General features: G+C 47.7%; 1 protein-coding gene across 3 annotated transcripts in view; it reads right to left on the bottom strand.

Annotated features, from left to right (window-relative positions):
• The window catches only part of NGEF (neuronal guanine nucleotide exchange factor), a 108,659-nt gene that overhangs the window by 60,707 nt on the left and 24,184 nt on the right, over positions 1 to 23,768 (bottom strand). For 2 of the 3 annotated variants that reach the window (XM_030326479.1, XM_030326477.1), the window contains exons 1-2: positions 13,287 to 13,569; positions 10,534 to 10,648 (exon numbers count right to left, since the gene is read on the bottom strand). In XM_030326479.1, coding sequence (XP_030182339.1) covers positions 10,534 to 10,648; positions 13,287 to 13,557 — 386 coding nt within the window. In that variant the 5' untranslated portion in view covers positions 13,558 to 13,569. Of the gene's footprint in view, positions 1 to 10,533; positions 10,649 to 13,286; positions 13,570 to 23,768 lie in introns of those variants that run through there. The other variant, XM_030326480.1, reaches the window with a different exon arrangement.

The raw sequence follows: 23,768 nt of genomic DNA on the forward strand, positions 1-23,768 counted from the left end.
TTTACCTCAGCTCCTGCCTATTTCTTCTCTTTTTTTTTTTTTTTTAATCAGCTTTCAAAAAACTAACCCTAATAAAAATTAAACTTTTTATTACGGGCAATTTCAAACAGACACTAAAGTAGACAAAAACTCTAAGGAACTGTCTAAGGACTTACCGCCCACCTCCAACAGCAATGGATGATTGACTTATTTTCTTGCATCTCTACTCCTACCCACTCCTTCCTGGGATTATTTTGAAGCAAGCCCCATTGAGAATATTTCCCTGATTGCGTTGAACCTTTCCTTCCCAGAGTGTTTGTCCGAAACAGGATTCACATGGGGTCTACACGGAGCAGTTGGTTAATATCCCTTTCTTTTCTCCTTGCACTTTGTTGAGAAATTGGGTCATTTGTCCTGTTTGGATTTTGCTGAATGCATCTGTACTATGTTGTTCCTGTTTCTCTCTTTCCTGTGTTTCTCATACATCAGTAGAGGCTTGACTACAGTCAGCCTGCATTTCTTCAGCTCCCGTATTGTCTCAAATGACTGACTAATGGCGAAGCTCGAAAGAAAGTAGTTTCCTTGAATAAAAGAGGCAGCCCCGGGGGCGCCTGGGTGGCTCAGTCGGTTAAGCGTCCGACTTCATTCAGCTCAGGTCACGATCTCGCGGTCCGCGAGTTCGAGCCCCGCGTCGGGCTCTGGGCTGATGGCTCAGAGCCTGGAGCCTGCTTCCGATTCTGTGTCTCCCTCTCTCTCTGCTGTGTCTCCCCCATTCGTGCTGTGTCTCTCTCTGTCTCAAAAATAAATAAACGTTAAAAAAAATTAAAAAAAAAAATAAAAGAGGCAGACCCAGACCTGAAGTGATTCAGTATTTCTTTCAGTTATTCAGTAAATAGGCATTTACAGTTTGTGAAGACTCTGACTCTCCTAGGAACAACCCAAACTAGCACTGATGAACATCTGACAAGCTGCCCCCAGGGTTATGGTACCTGGAACTTGCACATTTCCATGGAAACATGTACAGTTTCCAATATGGAAACTGTTCCTTGCCCTGCGTCAGCACTCAAAGACTCACGGTGCCATGCATGACTCTTCGGTGGCGATGAAGGATTTGATGACAGTGACCATTTGGGAAATGGATCCAGGAATAATGGTCACAGTATTTAATAGTCAGGAGGGTCTGGCTGAACCAGCTGGAGCAGAGTTGTTAACACTTAGTGAGGCTGCCTCCATCTTCCCCCTGAGTGTCAGCCCCGGGGTGATTCTAATGTTTAATGCAGACTGACCATCCGTGGAATAATGAACTCCTGCAGTTCCCTCAGAGCACTGCCAGGAAAAGACAAGGGTATTTTTGGTTGGACGATCAGTGGACAAATATTTTAAGCATCAGCCTGCTCGGTTCATGCAGAAAAAGTGTTCACATGAAATTGTATAATGTAGCTTAATTTGATGTAGAAATGTCAATTTATAAAAGTTCATGTTTGAGTTCTGTTCTATCTATCTATCTGTCCATTTGGTAGTTTATGATACGACATGATTTCTGGGACTAGAACCCTGATTTGTGACATTGCAGCAATAGTAAAGACCCAATGTGCAATGCTTTGACTTGAGAGAACCCCTAAGGGACCAAGCTGGCAGTGGACTAGAGAGAGGAGGCTCCCTGTGCCTCCTGACTTTGCCCCTGTGAGGTTAATAGGAACACCCTCCTTCTTACAGCCAAGTTTATCCTGGCAGGACTTTCATCTGGGGCAGCCTGGGAAGTGAGAGATCATGGCGTGTGGGGCCCGGGGTTCATGGTCTAATTGTCTCACCGGCTGTGCACAGGTGACCTAGTTACCAACTTTTGTTGAGTCTTAGTTTTCTTGTCTGTGAAATGGGGATAACAATAAGGATTTATTTTATTATTTTTTTTTTTTAATTTTTTTTTTTCAACGTTTATTTATTTTTGGGACAGAGAGAGACAGAGCATGAACGGGGGAGGGGCAGGGAGAGAGGGAGACACAGAATCGGAAACAGGCTCCAGGCTCTGAGCAGTCAGCACAGAGCCCGACGCGGGGCTCGAACTCACGGACCGCGAGATCGTGACCTGGCTGAAGTCGGACGCTTAACCGACTGCGCCACCCAGGCGCCCCAAGGATTTATTTTTTAAAATTGTTTTAGTATTTATTTTTGACCGAAAGAGAGACAGAGAGAGAGAGACAGACAGACAGACAGCACGAGCTGGGGAGGGTCGGAGAGAGGGAGACACAGAATCTGAAACAGGCTCCAGGCTCTGAGCTGTCAGCACAGAGCCCAATACGGGGCTCCAACTCATGAACCCATGAGATCATGACCCGAGCCGGAGTCGGATGCTTATCTGGTTGAACCACCCAGGCACCCCATGATAAGAGAATTTAAAGAGCTGATGCACATAAAGGCACTCAACAAATGTTAGTTCCCTTCCTGCACCCCTCTTTATAGCACATTTGTCCACAGTAATTGTGCTTCCCTCTGGTTCAGCAGCCCTGTGACACTGCTGTCACTGGCCTATGAAAGAAGACTTGCAGGACACCCTTGGGTGTGTTGTGGACAATTCACCTCTGGGGGCAGGCACTGACTAAGAAGGTCACACACTCCAGAGCAGCACCGTCCAAGCTTCTTGCAAACTGGAGGACTGGTTCCTGGGCCACTCTGAGTTTCAGAGGACCTCAGTCTTCTAATCTACTGCCTCCAGTCCCTACTGTTCCTACCTGCATTTTGCTGCTCCTTACCTTACTCGTGTCCCCTTTGGCAGCCTCGTGTGCAGGAGACCCAGACTCTACTACACTGGGTGTGTTTTGGGTGCCTGGCTATCCTTCGCAGACATCTCCAAGATACTCCCAAACATGGTTCCCTGTGATACCTGGGAATGGCCCCATTGATCCTACCTCCTATTCTTTTAAGCGATTGGCCCAGCGATAAACATTTGGCCAACCAGATTCTTTTCTTTCGAAAGTCTTTCTCTCTGAGAGACACAAAAGGAGGTATCCACTAGCTGTGGAGAACCAAACTGAAAGGTCATACTGTCCATATCTGCCATTTTGGGTCATGCACCAGCTGATAGGCAGTGAGAAGAAGCTGGTCTGGGGGAGAGCAGGAGAATAGAGCAGTCCATAGAGAGAAGTAGAGAGGAATGGAGGCCGTGGCCTTCCGTGGCCTTCTAACCAGAAAGTGGCTCTGGTTCCTGATAGCTTTTCCATCTCTGTAAAGCTGGGTTTTATCTTTTATACTTGGATTCTTCAGGATTCCAGCATCTTTTTTTTACTTGAACAAATTTAAGTTATTCAATATCCCTCTTCTACTTGAACACGTTTAAGTAGGTTTCTGGTCTTTGCAATCAAAGCATTCTTGACCAGGACCTAAAACAGGGATATCTACTCACAGCACGTCTATCCAGCCTTGTAATGGAGACTTTGCCACTGCAATAAAGCAAGAAAAAACAAGGAGAACGCATGAAACTTGGGGGAAAAGAAGAACTAAAGCCATCTTTATTCACGGATGGCAGTGTTGTGTGCATAGAAAAATCAAAGAAATATACAAATAATTAGAGCTAATAAGTGATGTATCAAGGTCACAGGATGCTAGGTAGCTATGCAAAAATTAATTGTATGTGAACATACTACCAGTGAACAATTGAAAAGTGAAATTACAAAACACTGGCATTTAAAATAGGATCAAAAGCATTAAAATCCTCAGAACAATGCGATTAAAATATGTGTAAATCGTCAATGCTAAAAACTGCAAATGGTTGCTGGGTTAATTTAAAAAAAATCTAAATAAACAGAAGGTTAGGACATGTTCATAGATTGAACAATTTAAGGTGCTAATATTAAGGTGTCAGTGATATCCAAATTTATATAGAGAGACGATGCAATCTTAACCAAAATCCTGGCAGACATTTTTTTTTTTTTTTAGAAATTGACAAACTGATTCTAAAATTTATATGGAAATGCAAAGGACTGAAAATATCCAAGACAATCTTTAAAAAGAACAAAGTAGGAGAGCTTTCACTACCAGATTTTAAGACTTAGTATAAAGCTACAGTATTTAAGTCAGTGTGATATTGGCATAAGGAAAGACACTTAGATCAATAAAACAGAATAAAAGTCCGGAAAAGATCCACATGTCTGCAGTCAGCGGATTTTTTTTTTGGGGGGGGGGGTGGTGGGCGCCTGAGTGGCTCAGTCAGTTAAGCGTCTGATTTCGGCTCAGGTCATTATCTCACAGTTCGTGGGTTTGAGCCCTGCATCCGGCTCTGTGCTGACAGCTCAGAGCCTGGAGCCTGCTTCGGATTCTGTGTCTCCCTCTTGCTCTCTGCTCCTCCCCTGCTTGCACTCTGTCTTTCTCTCTCTCTCTCTCTCTCAAAAATAAATAAAAATTTTTAAAAATCTACTAAATAAATAAATAAATGACTCTAGAGCAACTTGTATGCATATGGAGCACAGACCTAAATGGGAAAGCTAAAAGTATAAAGCTCTTTTTTTTTTTTAAGTTTGTTTATTTATTTTGAGAGAGAGAGAGGGAGTGGAGGAGGGACAGAGAGAGAGAGACAGAGAGAGAGGGAGAATCCCAAGCAGTGGCAGAGCCGGATGTGGGGCTCAAACCCACTAACTACGAGATCATGACTTGAGCCAAAATCAAGAGTCAGATGCCCAGCTGACTGAGCCACCCAGGCACCCCAAAGTATAACGTTCTTATAAGAAAAACATAGAATATTTTTATGACTTCGAAGTAGTCAAATATCTCTTAGGATGGAAAAGGAAAAGCAAGGGAAAAAATTGATAAATTAGTCTTCATCAAGATGAAAATTTCTGATCATTAAAGGACAAGAATATTAAAAGAGAAGCCCCAGACTGGTAGAATATCCATATCTATATCTATATCTATATCTATATCTATATCTATATCTATATCTATATCTATATCTATATCTATATCTATATCTATCTATATTTGACCAAGGACTTGTCTTCAAGATATATAAAGAATTACTAAAAATTAAAAACATAAAATTTTAAAAAATGCACAAAAGACTTGAAGAGGAACTTCACAAAAGAAGATATGTGAATGGCCAATGAGTATACGAAAAGGGATTCAACATCATTTGTCATCAGCAACATACAAATTAAAACCACATTGAGGAACTTCAGTATATCAGAACAGGTGCAGAGTTGGCCAGCACCTGGTGTGACCAGTATTTTGATACCTTGCTGGTAGGAGTGTGGAATAGTACAACTGTTTTGAAAAATTATTTGGCTCTTCTAATACTGTTAAGCACGTACCTATCCTAAAACTCAGCACTTCGACTCCTGGGCATACACCAAGAGAAACAACTACATGCATTCACAAAAAGACGTGTCTGAGAATGTTCACAGCAACTTTATGCGTAATAGTCGAAAACTGGAAACAATCCAAATATCCAACATAAAGACGGGTAAACAAATGGTGGTGATACTTCTCAGCAATAAAAGAGCAATCTGATGTAGATACACTGATGAATCTGGAAAAAATATGTTCAGAAAGTCAGACAGCATTGCGTGCACACCGTGTGATCGATCGCATTCCCATGAGGGTCAAGAACCAGCAAAACTAAGCAAATGGTCATGGAGGTCAGAAAATGGTGATGTGTGAGAGGGCTAGGTATTGACCAGAAAAAAAAAAAAAAGAGTCTTAGGGAGACTCATGGGCCAATGGAAATGTTGTTTTTGGTCTGGTTGATGGTGTGATGGTGTTAAAAAGAAAATCACAGGCCCAAGATGGTGCCACTGAGGTTAAGACCCTAAGTCATTAAACCAAGATTCAACATTTAACCTAATGGGAGTTTCAAGACCCCAGGACTATAGCCTGTACCTGGTCAGCCAGGAAGTTTTTGATCAGCACGGATAAGATAATCTGTCACCTGGGCCCTCTTCACCCCCTAAAGGAAGATGAGGTAATCCACCAACTGAAACCCTTTTGTCCCCAAATGAAGGTGACCTCTCCTGAAATAATCCTTTCTTCCTGTTTATGATATTCTCGTCTTGCCTTGAAAAACCCTTCCGTTGTAGCGCCCTTCAGAGCTGCCCTCTACTTGCGGGATGGGGTGCTGCCTGATTCAGGAATGGATCAGTAAAGCCAATCAGACCTTTAAAATCATTCAGTTGAATTTTTTTATGTAACAATGGTCAAGTGGGTGTATATGTATGTAAAAATGTATTGCTGTCGACTGAATCGTGTCCCCCACCCCTCTCAAATTCACACGTTAGAGCCCTAACCCCCACGTGATGGTATTTGGAGGTAGGACCTTTGGAATTAGGTTTAGATGAGGTCATGAGGGTGGAGCCCCCATGAAGAGGAAGAGGCCAGACCTTGCTTCCCCCTCTCTGTCCACGACGTGAGGACCTATGAGAAAGCAGCTGTTCGCAAGCCAGGCAGAGAGCCCTCCCACAGTCTGACCACAGTGGCACCCTGATCTTGGGCTTCAAATTTCCAGAATGAGGAGAAAATCGCCGTCTGCTGTTTAAGCACCCAATCTGTGCTATTTTGTTACAGCAACTGAGCTGACTAATACATTCATCACACCGTGTGCCCAAGATTTGCACGTTTTGTTGTAATGTAAAATTTCCTTCAATGAGTCCCTTTAAAATTACCTTTACGAAGACACTAACTATAGTAGCAATTACAGAAAAGAGGGGGAAACCATTTGGGGCCCTGCATGAGGTAGACGCTCTAGTCCCTCCTCAGTTGTTTCCAGCCTTTGTACCATGGAGGGTTCTTTCCTTTCCTTTTCTGTTTTCTTCTGTCCTCTGTTAAATTTGGATCACAAAACCTGCATTTACATGCACGAATCTAGGTGACAGAGTTATTTTCCCAACTTAGAATAAAAGGGCGTCCAGCAGGAACGGGTAGCTACAGGCCCTGGGAATGTGTCTGTGGAAACATAGCGAGAGACAACTGGACTTATGGAACCAGGGCACTCTGAATGAGGGACACGGCGTGCGAAGGTGGGGACACAGGATGTGGGCCAGAGCAGGGATCACATTACTTTACATAAAGGTCCGAGCCTCCAAATGCTGGGGTGCCTAGTGAAATGAGGCGTGAGCAGAGGAATAGAAGAGAATGGATGGTCCTCGTGCACGGCACCCACAAATGTTATCTCAGACGTGTCACATCTAACGCATCCTGATGTGGTAGCTTCTTGACCGTCGAAGGGTAACATTTCCCAGGAGAAACTTACATTTTGGTTTTTACCTTTAAAAGCAATAGCTTGGGGCCCTGGGTGGCTCAGTCGGTTAAGCGTCTGACTTTGGCTCAGGTCATGATCTCACGGTTCGTGGGTTCAAGCCCCGCGTCAGGCTCTGTGCAGACAGCTGGGAGCCTGGAGCCTGTTTTGGATTCTGTGTCTCCCTCTCTCTCAGCCCCTCCCGCACTCGCACTCTGTCTCTCTCAGAAATCAATAATAAAAACTTAAAAAACAAAAAAACAAAAAAACAATAGCTCAAGCCCTGGGAGCCCGATGGCCCATCAGGAGGTTTTCCTCTAGAAAACTTTTCCAGAGCGGATACATTGTGACTTACCCTGCCACAGGTATCTAGTTCAGAGAACATAACAGAAACAAATCTCACAGTGGGGATCCTGAGATCCACCTACGTAAGCTCTCCAGAACCTCCGTCCTCACTAGGTCACAAGACGGAGGTGTGCGCAGGGACCCCCTGGACTGGGGAGGGTGCAAACAGGAAGGGTCCCCAGGCTTCCTCTCCAGCCCCAATTCCATCTGCTTGTGCTTGGCCTTGCGTGAAATCTCAGGCAGACCACGTGCAAAGCTCTTCTGGTCACTCTTGGGTTACCAACAAATGCTCTCTTTCCCTAGGTGTTCAGAAGTGCACCCCAACGTTATTTCTGGGCGCCTCTCTTCTCCCAGTGCCGGCCACAGCTGGGAATCTTCTGCTTCCTGCCCTGTCGTCTCCTGCCCACCCCCCCCCCCAGCTGCTGTTTGGGCCCTCAAAGTGGGGCACTTGTGGGGAGCTCCTTGGAGATACCTCACGGGGGGTCTCTGGCCATGGTTCTCTGGCGGGTGCAAAGCTCTCGAGCCGGCCACTTTCGGCTGCTTTCTGCCAAGATCCACCTGGCCCCTAGCAGGAAGCCGTGTTGGGTGGAGTCCTTTTCAAAGTGATTCATGGCTGGTCCCCTCCCTTGAGATCTATACTTGGCTCCAAGAAAACATGTGCCCCTGCCTTGCCTTTGGGGTAGATGCCCCTCACTCCCTGCTCTGCCCTCTCCCCACCCCTCCCATGAGGCCGTCAGCCAGCTCATCTCTAGATGTTTCCAGGAGCAAACCAGGTTCTGGTCCTTGTGTTCCACACCGCTCCCCCCCCACCCCCCGTTTACAGAGATCTCTTGAAACCCCCCTCACTAGGGTGAAAATGGGGGATATGATGGTTGATTTCAGGTGTCAACTTGGCTGGGCCGTGGTGCCTAGATATTTGGTCAAATATCATTCTGGGTGTTTCTGTGAAGATGTTTTTTGAGATTAACACTTAAGTCAGTGGACTTTGAGCAGAGCAGTTTATCCTCCATAATGTGGGTGGGCCTCATCTAAACAGTTGAAGGTCTTAACAGAACAAAGACTAAGTAACCTCACAGGGCAAAAAGGAATTGTGCGGCGGGCCTCCTCTGGACTCCGACTGTGGCTCTTCCCTGAGTCTCCGGCCCCAGACTCACCGAGCGGATTCTGCACTCATCAAGCCTCCACAACTGTGAACCAGTTCCTTACATGGAACGTCCCCCACCCTCTCTCTCCACATCCTGCTGGCTCTGTCTCTCCAGGGAGCCCCAGCAACTACAAGGGGGAACCCCCGTGGGAAGGTGTGGGCAGCTCCCGGAACTCTGACAATGATCCCCCAGCAAAAACAAAGCCTGGTAACCAGTCTCCTTAGCCTCACCCTCTTTTTTATTGATTGTGAAAATATGGAAACATTTGTGTGCTGCTTGGGAAAGAGCCATGTCCTGAGTCCTTTCCCTTTCCCCTACTCCCAGGGTCTTCCGCTGCCCCTCTGGGACAGCAGTTGGGCCCTGCTTGTGAAATATTTGCACTGTCACTCCTGCTGACCCCTGGACAAGAGGGATGAGCTAAGAGTGACTTCCCCCACCATCTCTTGAGCGTCCTGTGTGGGTGGGAAGATATTTGCGGTGTCGTTCTTTGGCTCTTAAGCCCAAACACACGCAACAGGAGGCAGCTGCCTTTATTATATAATTACATGTAAGTGAAATAGGTCCGTGTATATATTTTTTATTAAGTTATGTATTTAAATGATTAAATTATATGTATAATCAAGGGCCCGTGGTCAAAGCCGTGTCAGGGAGCAAAAGAATGCCCACCACCTGTTTCTGCGACAGGATGTCTATCCCGTACTTCCCCAGTACAAATATGGGAACACGACTTCCCTGTAACCCGGGATTTGTAGAAGGTGCGAAGTTTCTAAGAACTTAAGGAAATAAGGAGGAATGGGTGTCAGGATTTTGCTACGACGATATTTCTCATAGTGTGGCTTATAGACCAGCAAAAAATTGGAACTCCCTTGGATTGGACATTGCTGTTGCCTCCCCCGTATCCATTCTCTTTTATTCCTTGGTGTGGAGCCAATTTCCGGAGGTGGAAACAGACCTGGTTTGAAAGAGATACATTTCCCGGCTTTCCTGGCGTGCAAATGGAGGTGGCCGTGTGACCCAGTCAGTTTGGGCCAATGAGATGTAAGCACCAGTAGTTGAGTGGGCTTCAGGGAAGCTCCATAAGAGGAGAACAGAGTAGGCCACCACGAGTCCCCACCACCCTCTGCTTTTCTTCTTCCTGCCATCTAAACTATGGCTGTGATGGCCGGAGCTCTGGCAGCCACCTTGATAGCTGAAGGCATGAAGTAGTTGCTGTCACAACCCCCCAGGCTTCTTTCACTCAAGAGTCAAATAGATCTCTGTCATTCTAAGCTGTGTTTTTTGGTTACAAGCAGCTAAATTTAGTCCTAGCTGCTACAATACCCAAACATCCAACAACCATAACATGATTAATGAATTATAATCCTATCATACTATAGATTACTTTATAGCCATTGAATAATTGTGTAGAAAAATATTTAGTAACATGCAGAAGGGTTTGTGATACACTATTAAGTAGGTTTGAAGACAGGATATATAGGAAGATCCTACTTTATGGAGAGAAAATAGGCATAAAACATACAGGAAAAAGCACCTTGCAACAGATACAACATATTAATGCCTCTCTGGGTGGTGGCACCACACAGGGATTTTCCTTTTCTACTTCTCGAAATCAGTAATGTCTACAATTTCCCAGTTTTATGATGGAAGAGTAACAATGGGTTATTTTTTTTTTTAAAGGAGATGGTGAAGTTTTGTTTTTTTTTTTTTAAACACAGGCAAATAAAAATTACTTAAAAAAAAAACAAACACACATAAGACATCCTTGCAGCTGTCCGTACTTTGCACCAACCGGTCCTGATACATCTTGTCATGAACTGGCCCCTCCTCTGATTTGCCCTCTCTTACCTTGTTCTCTTGGCTCCTGGGTCTGGCTGTACTGGGGTTCTCCACCGAGGCATTCTGCCCTGGGGGACATTCACGGTCAGGGGCTTATCCACAGACTGTGCATTTTCCAGTGAACCTGTGACATTTAAGAAAGGCAGAGAGCTAGAAAACGTGCATCTTCCCCCTTTCAGGCAATTCTCTCTGCATAGTAGCAGCTTCACCCCAGGAGGGAAGAAGGAGGGAAGAGGGCTTTCTTCCGGTCACGCCCCTGGAGGGGAATTTGCCACGGCTTGCACGTATTTGGTGACCTGGCACGCCATCTCTACAAAAATTATAATTATGATGCAAGAAACTTCACATGCATGTACACACACACACACACACACACACACGTGCAGATGCACTCAGTGGAAAAAAGAATATTGGAAATGGGATTGCAAACTTAGATACAAACCTGGTTAATGTCTGAGAGGGCAGTAAAACCAGAACCATTGGTGTTACTGTTTCTACCGAACAAAAAATCATTTGCAACGTGTCAATCTTTTAACACGTCACTTTGCAAGTCCTAATCGATATTAAATAAGTCAAGTTCCCTCCCCTGGGGCGTCAGACCGCCGGTAGGTGGGTGGTCAGTCAGTGTTCTGGTGTGACTTTGAAAGGGCACCCATTCAGCTGACCTCGCACACCTAAGTCACAAACTGTGAACTGGGAGCACAAGCCTTCTTTTGTTGTGTGGGAGGGGAGGAGAAGCCCCGCGCCATTGGCCGGCTTGTGCGCTCCCCCCAGCGAGAGCAGGGGGGGCATTTTCTCCTTGGACATCAGAAAGCTCTGGGCTGTCTTAGGAGTTAACTGCAGGGAGGGGAAACAGGGAGTCATTTTAAAAATACAACTCTGAGTCTGATGAAAACCTTATGGTCTGGACATAAATGGCAGCTATGATGATGGCAAGAAGCGAAGCGACCCTGTTCTAGTCTACATGGGCGTCAGGGTTCCCGACTGGGCTTGAGAAGCCACAAACTCTTTCCCCCCTGACCTGGGTCCCCTCTCCAGCCTCACCTCAGATACTCGCCTTTGCCTCTGCTCAGAAAGACCCCCGGCCCCTGGCCTTGGGCAGCCGTATCTGCTTTTCTGTCTGCTTGTCGTGCTCTAACCCTGTGCCATCCCTGGGCCACTGTCAGCCACGTGTGGCCGTTATGCATTTGAAACGTGGCTGGTGTGACCCAGGAAGTAAATTCTTCATTTTTTTAAGACTTAAATTCGTTTAAATTGAAATGTAAAAACTGATACTCAGTTCAGTTATTGGAAAACTTTTAAGGATATTTGGAACAATCTGGATATGTAAATCTTTTTCTGACTGTACATTTTATGAAAGCTAAATCCAGATCAAATATTTCCAGTGAAAACTGAGCATGCAAATTGAGAGGGGCCATAAGTATAAAATACTCAACAGATTTTAAAGACTGAGTGCAAAAAAAATGCAAAATGTCTTATTACAAATTTTTTATATTGATTATTGACTACATGATAGAACGATAATATTTTGGATGCATTGTGTTCACTAACATGTTAAAATGAATATTAGCCATTTCTTTTTCCTTTTTAAATGTGGCCCCTGGAAAATTTTAAATGATGTACGTGGCTTGCGTTACATTTCTGTTAGAGAGAGCCACCCTAACCCCTTCTCCCCATGCACAGGCTTTGGGACTAGAAGGATCTAAACTCCAGTTCAAGCCCGGCCACTCACTAGCTGTGTGATTTAGGGTAAGTGACTCAATTTCCGTTTGCTTCAGGGTTTGTTTTTTTTAATCTGTGAAATGGGTATGGTAAGGGCACCCTTAGCACTGAGTACCTACAAGTGCTCAGCCAAGTTAGCTCCTGTTCTCTCTCTGGCCATGTCCTTATGCACCCTTCATGACTCGTCTAAAATATCATCTTCTTTGAGGAATCTTTCCTAACCCCACCAGAAGGGTCTCGTTTTTTGCCGTTACCTCTCTTGTATGATGCGTCACTTGCAGTAGAATGACATCATCACAATATTGTGGGTCCGTCAAGGGCAGAGACTCTAACTTCCTTTGCGTGTGGGTGTGTTTCTAACTTTTAATTTATTAAGATTTTCGAACACACACGAAAGTCAAGAGAGTAATATAATGTACCGTCCACCCAGCTTCCACGAATATAGTATTTCAGTCGTAGCTCTGACAACTCCCCCGTTTGTAAAAGTTTCTGAGCTTCATTCTGCTCAAGAAATACACTTCGGGCAGATAAAATATACTTCGGGCAGATATACTAGGAGCTGGGTTAAAAGATTAAGGGATCCAGCTGCAAAGCTATTCCCCAGGTATTCATCTCAGATATTCCCAGGACAGCAGGAGCTCTGGCCGTCGCAGCACCAGTGAGAGAACAAGGGTGAGATGTCACCACTCAGGAAACTCCTGTCCCCTGATGCACCCAAATGTGGACACCTCCAAGCCTCCCTGCTGGGATGCGTGCACATCTGGGTGTTCTGTTGAGTCCTAGAGCAAGCTGTCTCTTTTCGATAGAAGCCAGTCTTATCTTACAGTTTGGGTCAACACTTTCTCCTGAAGGACCCTCATCATCATCTTGGGGGAATTTGAATTCTTTAGGTAACAACTTCAAAATGTTTCCTTTAATGGACCTGTCCTTGCTAGGTTGCAAGCCCTCTTATTCTTCTTTATTTTCATCAGGGCCTTTCAGCCCTGATGGCTTCACCTGCGTGTCAAGGGACAGCTGTGCCAGCGGCCCATGGTACTGACCTGCCGGGTGGCGGGTGTTCTGTTCAGGAGCGTCTCTGGCTTTGCCTTTGCTTCTGCGTCTCATGGAGCGATTGAAGATGGAGTTTCTCTGAATTCGGATGAAGCCGTGGGCTTCTGTGTCTTGTGTCTCTCGGTCCAGGGCGTGGGGCATCGCCTCTTCTGAGGCTACGTCGGGTCTCACCTTGGCCCGTTCGTCATCAGTCTCCCGAGGACCACTCATCAGTTTCTTCCAGGGCTTTTTCAAACCTTCAGATATCTTCTCCAGCTCCATCGGTTTGAGCGCTTTGGAATAGAAAGAGAACACTTTGCAGTTAGGGTCATCGGGGCTAAATAGTCCATTCAGAGTCTGGCCTTCCACTCCCATTCGGATTTGATGAAATTTGGAATAATCTGCATATCTGGGTGGCTGTGTCTTTGTCAATGAAAATTACAGTTTAACCACTGCAATTATGGATGCACTCCAGTATCATTTTAGAATTGAAGTTTGTTTATTCTATTCATAGGATGTGCTTTGGGGAAAATGCTTCAAGTGGCTTGTATAACTAGCTTTCAAGTAAACATCTTCTGAGTCATTCAAGAGAGAGAGTGCAAAAACAGGAGAACTCCAGGAAACCAAAGCAAAGAAAGGGAAGACGTGTGAACAGACTCAAAACTAAAGTCTTGCGGAAACTCAAAAGGGCCATCAGCGAGTAGTGGTCACACAACAGTGAATTCGGGGATGCAAAACTTGAATCCTGCAAGGACAAACCTCTTGCCATCCTCTGGTGGCTAGGTCTAGTTGTGGGTTAGTGGCCTCTCTGATGGGATGATGTATGGCTGCTGTGGGGACAAGCCCTCCCCCACCCCACCGACCTGGGTAACAGAACGGTTCTCTCCCTCTGGGGAGACCATAGTGGATATCATCTGAACCAGGGCTCTCTTCATAGGAAAAGGGGTGTAATAGGATTACGCCAGGACTGTCCAGGCAAACCCCAGTTTCTTCCCAACATGGGCCTTCTAGGGTACGGGCTCTCAGAGTGGCGAGGGACCAGGTGGCTCCTTGAGCGGAGCATACGCCGGTTAGGACGGTGTGCAGACAGGAGAGCACGCTCGCGATCTCTGTGGCTTCCCATCCCTCCGAGGGTTCAGAACCTGGGGTCCCACGGACTCTGTGGAGGTTTAAGTGGTCCTTAAATTGTATGCAGAGGCGGTACATGTGCAGGTACATCTTTCTTGATTACAGGTGCAGAACTTCTATTGAGTGGTCAACGACTTTAGAGACTCAGGAAAGCTTAAGAACCGCCTTTTCTGCCTCTGTTTTCCTCTGTAAAACGTAAAGAATGGGGACCTGGACTTGAGGCACCCCACTTCCCAGCGCCCCCCTCTGCTCACGCTAGTGCTCGGCTTCCCCGAGCCCCGCCCTCCGAGTTCCTCACGGGTGAGTTCCCAACCCCCTTCTCCTCCCCTCACCTCAGTCCAAGTCCCTTTCAGGGCAGGTGGTCAGGTGATCTTAGAATATTCAGGAGGGTGGCTTCCCTTGCTCCAGGCAGAGCATATCTTTTTAAATCTTTTTTTTTTTTTGCCTAATGACACAGATACAGGAGGTTTGTCCTGGGACGTTGCCTCCTTTCCTACCTGCCTGCAAGTCTGAGGATGTTTGATTAATGACCCTGCCCATAAATAATCAGCCAAGCGAAACACGTGTTGAGGGGTTAGAGGTCAGAGAGCACTAAGACAAGGGCCTGCCTTGGGGCAGCTTGACCCGACTTGTGGGGGCCTAGGGAGCTCCTTCGGCACCAGGGCCAGCTGCGTGACCCCAGCAAGCCCCCGGTAGTCCCAGCATTCATGTCCCAATCTCTAAATGCTAGGTATGCCCTGTAGGATCTATTGGAGAGGTCCCATCCTGCTGGCCAATCCTTTGCCTCAGTAGAGCTGTGATTTCAGGTGGCCAGAGACGAGTGGCCAAGAGGTCACGTCTGGAGGGACATCCCTCTCAGGAGTCCCTGGGAGGGCAGAGTTTATTACAAACGTGGCGAGGAACCCACAGCCCGCAGGCAGGAGGGGCGGTTTCCATTCCCAGCAAGGGGATGAGAGAGAGAGAGAATGAGAGGCTTCTGTTCTGGCCAAATGGACGGGGAGGCTGTCTGCCCTGAGCTCGGGCTGGGAGAGAAGACCCAGGAGGGCTGAGGTCAAGGTCGTCACACAACTGCTCTCTGGGGTCTGGGGCAGGGAGCGGGGCGAATTCAGACCACAGGCAAGGACAGACTTCAGCTCTGGATTTCAGAGCTGGCGGAAGGCGAGCGGCTGCTCTGGGGGGTGGCGAGGGGCCGTGAATTGCCCATTGCTGGCCGCGTCCAGACGGAAGCCGTTGAGGTTTTTAGGATGTTAGGACGCCTGACTCGCTGACGTCTCCTTCTCCCCCCTTTCCCTTGCCTTTATGCCTCCTAAGGGTCGAGACTCTGGTGCTAAGGCTGTTCTCAGCTTGATCTGGGGGCAGCAAGTGGGCAGAGGTCCTGTGGCTGCAGTTGGCAGGGGAGCAGGCAGGGCAGGAGTTAACTGTGCTGGGGCCAGTCCGTGGAAGTCCCTGAACCAGGCCCGGGAGCTCTGAGCGCGTCCTTGCTGACCGTGGGTGAGGAGGTGGCAGGGCCCCAGGAGCTCCGGGCAGGCTGGGCTGGGGGCCCAAGGCCAGAGGGCAGGTATCACACAGGTATCACCAGGCGTGGCAGGTCGACGCTGGGGCGGGGAAGGTGTGCAAGAGGAATGACAGGATCGGTGACACACGGAGGTTTGGGGAGCAGCAGGGAGGGGCCGTCCCAACGGCCGGCGATGGGCCAGGGCGACGGGGCAGGTCAATGCCGCTCACTGCCCGCGAGGTAAGAGGAAGCAAAGCCCGCTTGGGGTTGGGGCATGCTGATTTGGGGGTGTGCGGTTGAAAAACCTCCTGGGAAGAGTGTCTGAAGCTGACTGTTAGGAGTAGGGCATCTCCCTGCTCTGACCGAGAGCATCTCCAAGGCCTCCACGTCGTGGCCCTGAACACAGACCGGGTTTTGGCATTGAAGATGATGATTCTTATCATCACCACGTATTATTTTAGGTTGCTTTTTTAAATTTTTTTTTTTTTAGCATTTATTTATTTTTGAGACAGAGAGAGACAGAGCATGAACGGGGGAGGGGCAGAGAGAGAGGGAGACACAGAATCGGAAGCAGGCTCCAGGCTCCGAGCCGTCAGCCCAGAGCCCGACGCGGGGCTTGAACTCACGGACCGCGAGATCGTGACCTGAGCTGAAGTCGGATGCTCAACTGACTGAGCCACCCAGGCGCCCCTAGGTTGCTTTTTTAAAAATGGTGGTATATCGGGGCGCCTGGGTGGCGCAGTTGGTTAAGCGTCCGACTTCAGCCAGGTCACGATCTCGCGGTCCGTGAGTTCGAGCCCCACGTCAGGCTCTGGGCTGACGGCTCGGAGCCTGGAGCCTGTTTCCGATTCTGTGTCTCCCTCTCTCTCTGCCCCTCCCCCGTTCATGCTCTGTCTCTCTCTGTCCCAAAAATAAATAAACTTTGAAAAAAAAAAAATTTAAAAATGGTGGTATAATTTACACACAGTAGGTTTGGCCCTTGTTAATGTGTGGTTCTAGGAGTTTTGGCGAATGTGTACATTTAGTGTAACCACCACCCTGATCAAGATACAGGACACATTCTCACCCCAAAAGTTCCCTGTGCCCCACTACAGTCGGCACCCCCCCCCCATCGCACCCACTGGTGACCACCCATCTGTGTACATTTCCCATTTGCCTTTGCCTGGCTGTCCTGGAGATAGAACTACGCGGCAGGGAGCCTCGGGCGTCTGGCTCCCTTTGGTTGGCACGATCCACTGGAGATTCAGCCTGGTTGTATCAGTGCTGACTGCCAGTGTTGGCCGGGCGTTGTTGTGAGCTCACGGAAGCCTGCACGATGTCCAGTGAAGGGCGTTTGGCTGGGAAGCAGGGGACTTGGGTTTGAATATCCATTTTCTGCTGCCTGTAATCACCTGCTTACACTGGGCAAGTATGGGCCTCAATGTCTCATCCAGAAAACGTGGGTGCAGGTGCGTGTTGTTGTGGCTCCTAGCTGGCTCTCCAAATCTGAGATCCAGGGCGGCTCAGAGAGCCCTGAGAGGGAAGCACACGGCATGGTAAGAGCCCTGGGGTTGTTCTCAAACCATCCGTATCATTGTCTGTAAGTGGCAGGTCTCTGAAACCCTGAGAAAATGTATTCCATCTTTAAGACACACACACACACACACACACACGCACACACACACACACTGAAAAATTGTGGAACTCTGAAAAACAACTCTGATTCCACCTCAATTATCGCCTATTTCAGGCAATGTGTTCTACATCTGAAATATTTTTATAATGACTCCAATTCTTCTAGATCCATTAACTGCTGGAGAGCCCGGCAGCCCTCCTCCCATCTCCTCATGATTTTCTTAAACTCCTCAGTGGCCTTAAGCCAACATCTCTCTGTTCCAGGTGGCTTCAGGGTGGACGAGCATGGGGTACCTTTGTGATTGGAACAGGGAGGGCTTGTGGAGAAGCTGTATTTGTGTCATTCATTCATTCGTTCATCCACTCACTCACTCAACTGAGCCCTGCTGATGTGTTGTTCATGCCTGGCACCTGCTGGCAGTGTTTACACGTCTTTGCTCCGCGTCTGCCCACATTTCCTTCTTAGGAAGCTCCTGAAGGACAGGATATGGTCTCTTCTGCTCAGTGCTGTCTCTGGTGCTGGGCACACAACAGCACCCTGTAAACCGTGGTCATTCACAGCAATGAACAAATGGATGAATTACCTCCCTGAGGTCCACGTGCTAATTACCACTGCTTTACAGATAAGGAAGCCGCAAGTCGGAGAGCTCTGGCACCTTGCCTGGGATCACACAGCCAGTAAATGGCATGGCGAGGACCACACCCCCATCTGTCTGACTTGTTTGCTGGGGGAACCTGGACTCCATGTGATGTGGTTAAAAGATGCCGTTGTAAAGATTGGTTGAAGGCTGGCAGGGATGAATCAGAGGCAGGGGTGGGGGTTCTAGTCTGTTCTCTGTGCTAGCTGTGTGGCTTCGGGCACGTGAGCCAAGGGTGACTGTTAAACCTCCCAGCGTTAGGCTGAGGGCCAGGGGGGCTCCCCACATGAGTCGGTAGCCTGGGAGGTCAGGGCACATGGGAGACGGAGGTGGGGAGGGGAGGAGAAAGCTGGCTGCGAGCCCAGCTGTGGCAACCCAAACCAGCTGCTGGGGGCGGGGGCGATGGCACGGTGGGCAGGGGCAGGTACGTCCCCTAGACCGGGGCTTTTCAGATGCTCATGCAAGGAGTCACCTCGGGCTCTTGTTAAGACACAGAGTCTGACTCAAGACATCCAGGGTGAGGCCTGGGATGCCAATACAGTGAGTCCGCAGACCAGCCTTGAGCAAGATCCTTATGGAGGAGCAGAACTGCTGCATCTTCAGCAGGTGTGGGGGCAGGGGCCACCCAGGAGCTCGGCCCCATGCTGCCCCTCGCTTTGGCCAGGTTGGGTCATGTCAGCTGCCTGTCGGAGACAGAAGTCTTGCTGGAGAGCAGAGCTGGGTGGGAGAGAGGAGGGGGTGTCAGGAGACAGTCGAGGGGGGAGGAAGCAAGTGCTGTAGGGAAGAATCTTCTACAGGGGTTGAGGGCATGCAGTCCATCCAGATGAGTCATCTGGGCACTTGCTCTGAAGCAGACCCATGGGAGCACCAGGGACAGCCCGGAAGACCAGGCCTGGCCTTCGCATGGCTAGTAGGGGCCACAGGGGAGAACAAGTACCACGAAGAAGAGAAGGCAAACTATGCACAGGGACGGCGGGGGAGGGTATTTGCAAGGAAGGGTTGGGGTGAGCAGCAGATCATGGGGAGCCCTGAGTGGGGGCGCTGTGCTCCCTGGTCAATCAGAACATCACAGAGGGCAGTTCAAGGTCACTGCCTGGAGCTGGGGGCAGAGCATGGGTTATCCAGCAGAAGGCCCCGGCAACTCCAGGAAGAAACACTTGGGGAGGATTGTTAGTAGGACCCCGCTGAAGACCCCGCCTTGTCTTCAGGGAGGAACCCAGGGTGCTGGTGACTGTGGGGTGTGTCAGCCATCCAGGCAGAGGGTGGGAGGAGGTGGCCTAGAGGGAACAGGGCTTGAATGCCGTCACAAGGGACAGGTGGGCCTCCACGAGAACATGGGCTCCTTAGGAGGGAGGCAGGCCCGGCCTCTCCCAGGTCAGCTGCGCCATTTCAGCTGTTATTCCTGGTCCTAGAATCTGTATCTTAGAATCCCGAGTACATGCAGTGCTTGCCTTGTTCTGTGAGCACTCCCACAACCCCACCCCCACCAGCAAAGTAGGAAAGCCGGAGAGGAGGGGTTCAGGTAGTAGAGGAAAACGATGAAGTTTCTGGTTTGGTAGAAAAGCCCCAGCAAGAGAAGGAGCTCGTAAAGCTGCCTTAGAAGACGCTCTGCGGTCAGGGTGACCTGCCACCACGCGTGCGCTCGTTGTAGGAAACGTAGAAAAGCAGAGGCCAGGAGGAAGACACAGGTTGCGCTGCTGTGGACGTGCCGCTGAGAACATTTAGGTGTTTTCAGCAGGAACAAAGGAGAGGAAGGGAATGGAATACCCAAACAGAGGAGAGACGGACCCTAGGAAATTTTGAAGTGGAAATTCAGAAATTGGGGAGTCAGTGGTGGGAAGGGCAGGATCAGAAAAGTGGCAGGAGAAGGGCGATGGGGGGGGGGGGGCAAGGCACAGGCACCAGCCGGCTCTGCACATGGGGCAAAGCCCCAGTGCATCATGGCCGCATGGGGGCAGCACTAGCTTCAGAGGTGGTGAGGGGAGGGGTTCTCTGAGGCCCTGGTTCTTGTGGAACCCAGACGGTGGCTGAATAGGAAATATAACTGTATAGAAATAACTGAGGGGGAGGGGGATAGAAGTAACTGAGGGGAAAACCCAAACAGTCTGCTACTGGCACAAAAATAGACACATAGACCAATGAAACAGAATAAACAGCCCAGAAAAAAAACCCATGCTTATATGGTCGATTAATCTACAACAAAGGAGACAAGAACGTACAATGGGGAAAAGGCAATCTCCGATAAATGGCGCCGGGAAACCCAGACAGCTACATGCACAAGAATGAAACTGGACCGCTTTCTTATGCTGTACACAAAAGTAAACCCAAAATGGGTTAAGGATCTAAATGTGAGACCTGAAACCATAAAAATCCTAGAAGAGAACACAGGCAGTAATTTCTCTGACATTGGCTGTAGAAACATGTTTCTAGATATGTCTCCTCAGGCAAGGGAAACAAAAGCAAAAATAAACTGTTGGGACTACACCAGAATAAAAAGCCTTTGCATGGCAAAGTAAAGTGTCAACAAAATGACAAGGCAATCTAGTGAACGAGAGAAGCTATTTGCAAATGACACATCTGATAAAGGGTTAGTATCCAAAATATATAAAGAACACATACAGCTCAACACCAAAAAACCAAACAACCCAATTAAAATGGGCAATTGACATTTCTCCAAAGAAGACATCCAGATGGCCAACGGACGCATGTCAAAAGATGCTCAGCATGACTCATCATCAGGGAAATCAAATCAAACCCGCAATGTGATATCAACTTATACCTGTCAGAATGGCTAGAATCAAAAAGACGAGAAACAACAAATGTTGGCGAGGATGTGGAGAAAAAGGAACCCTTGTGCGGTGTCGGCAGGAATGCAAACTTGCGCGGCTACTGTGGAAAACAGAATGGAGCTTCCTTAAAAAATTAAAAACAGAATTAACCTATGATCCAGTCATCCCACGACTGGGTATTTAGCCAAAGAAAATGAAAACACTAATTCAAAAAGATATAAACAGTCCTATGTTTTTGGCAGCGTTATTTACCATAGCCAAGATCGGGAAGCAACCCACGTGTGGAAGCTCGGTGACCCCAGCAAGCCCCTGTCTCTCCAGCAAGTGGAGACACGGTTTGTGCTCTTGAGCTCCTTCGCGATTCTCCCCACCCACGCTCCCTGACTTTCACATCCTAATTCCTGGTTGTCTGCTTACACCGAACACCTACTGAAGCAGAAATGGTGTACCTCCAAATGGTTAACTGATGCAGAGGGGGTACAAATAACTGAAAGAGAAGGGAGGGAGGGTACTAGACGCAATCAGCTGCCTTCTCCGAGAGGAAGTTGAAGCAGAGACCTGAAGGAAGCCAGAGAGCAAGGCCCTGGGGATGACAGAGGCAGAACTTCCAGACTGGATTTGTTGGTTTGCTTTTGGCTCGAGACGGAGAAAAGTGAAGATGAACCCTGGTTTTCCTTTAGGGCTATTGAGCTGATACGGTGGGAAAGGAAGCAGGAATTCGAGGGGAGAGTCGGGCCAGAGGTCAGGGAGAGGTGGCACATTGGCAGGAAGCTGGATTTGAACACGGTCCTTGTAACAGGGTCTGAACCCACCAGAACCTGGAAGGTTAGATACCAATTACAGTGACAGCTCATTGGGCATCGGCTTAGTGAGTTTCCAACCCAAGCAACATTTCTTTAGAGGCGAGATGAGGAACGTTCTCAAGGCCACGTAGCTGCTGAGTTCCAGCTGGGCCCTGAGTCCTCCGGAGCCACGTGCTTCCCGCCACGCCACCTGTCAGTGATACATCCTAGCAGCCCGGCACACTCGCACAGAAGACAGGAAGGGGGGTAGGTCCTGAGACAAGATCTATGCCTAAGACGAAATCGATTGTGGTGGACCAACTGTGAACAGCACTGCTTCCCTGATGATGCCACAGAAATTGGTGAAATTAATTTTAAACCTGGAAACTAGACAGTGATAAAGAGGGGTTGAGCACATTTCTTTTCCACAGGCAGTTGTTCAAATGACAGAGTGGTGAGATATTCATCTATATTTCTATCTCTCTGTCTACCTACCTATTCTGTCTATCTACCTATCATAGCTATCATCATCTATCTATCTATATCTATCTATCTATCTATCTATCTATCTATCTATCATCTATCATGTACAGAATCTACAACATGAAGAAAGCCCTTGAGAGAAAAAGAAAACCGGAGGCCCAAAGGACAAACTAGACGTTCCTATTGGCAAAAAGCGGTAAATGACAAGCACCAGGAGAAGGGCCGTGGAGAACAGATGGCAGAGGCCAGAACACGACTGAGCCGTGTCAGAGTGTGTGATGGAGGAAGGAGAAGGTAGTCTCGAAGGACCCCAGATGAAGAGGCCTGCGGGTGATGGCAGGCACAAGGGAGGGCAGAAAAACCTCGGCTGTTGTAAAATAAATAAATAAATAAATAAATAAATAAATAAATAAATAAATAAATAAGCCTTTTACTTTAGATTTCTGGAAAAGTTGAGGATGATGGAATTTTTAAAGCAGCCCTTCAAGGAACCAAAGCACTCTGAGAACAAGATGAAGTATTTAATCATTTGGAGGTCTTCCCCATTTCTTTTTTTGTTTATTTATTTTGAATTTTATTTTTTGAATTTACATCCAAATTAGTTAGCATATAGTGCAACAATGATTTCAGGAGTAGCTTCCTTAGTGCCCCTGACCCATTTAGCCCACCCCCGCTCCCACAACCCTTCCAGTAACCCTCAGTTTGTTCTCCGTATTTATGAGTCTCTTCTGTTTTGTCCCCCTCCCTGTTTTTATATTATTTTTGCTTCCCTTCCCTTATGTTCATCTGTTCTGTGTCTTAATGTCCTCGTATGAGTGAAGTCATCTGAATTTGTCTTTCTCTGACTGACTAATTTCACTTAGCATAATACCTCCGGTTCCATCCACATAGTTGCAAATGGCAACATTTCATTCTTTTTGATTGCCGAATAATACTCCATTGTATATGTATACTACATCTTCTTTATCCATTCATCTGTCGATGGCCATTTGGGCTCTTTCCATACTTTGGCTATTGTTGATAGTGCTGCTATAAACATGGGGTGCATGTGTCCCTTCGAAACAGCACACCTGTATCCCTTGGATAAATGCCTAGTAGTGCAATTGCTGGGTCGTAGGGTAGTTCTATCTTTAATTTTTTGAAGAACCTCCATACTGTTTTCCAGAGTAGCTGCACCAGCTTGCATTCCCACCAGCAGTGCAAAAGAGATCCACTTTCTCCGCATCCTTGCCAACATCCGTCGTTGCCTGAATTGTTCATGTTAGCCATTCTGACAGGTGTGAGGTGGTATCTCATTGTGGTTTTGATTTGTATTTCCCTGATGTTGAGCATGTTTTCATATGTCGGTTGGCCCTCTGGATGTCTTCTTTGGAGAAGTGTCTATTCATGTCTTTTGCCCATTTCTTCACTGGGTTATTTGGTTTTTGGGTGTTGAGTTTGGTAAGTTCTTTATAGATTTTGGATACTAACCCTTTATCTGATATGCCGTTTGCAAATCTCTTCTCCCATTCTGTCGATTGCCTTTTAGTTTTGCCGATTGTTTCCTTCGCTGTGCAGAAGCTTT

This window comes from Lynx canadensis, chromosome C1 (genome assembly GCF_007474595.2).
Source record: "Lynx canadensis isolate LIC74 chromosome C1, mLynCan4.pri.v2, whole genome shotgun sequence".
Taxonomy (NCBI): Eukaryota; Metazoa; Chordata; class Mammalia; order Carnivora; family Felidae; genus Lynx; species Lynx canadensis.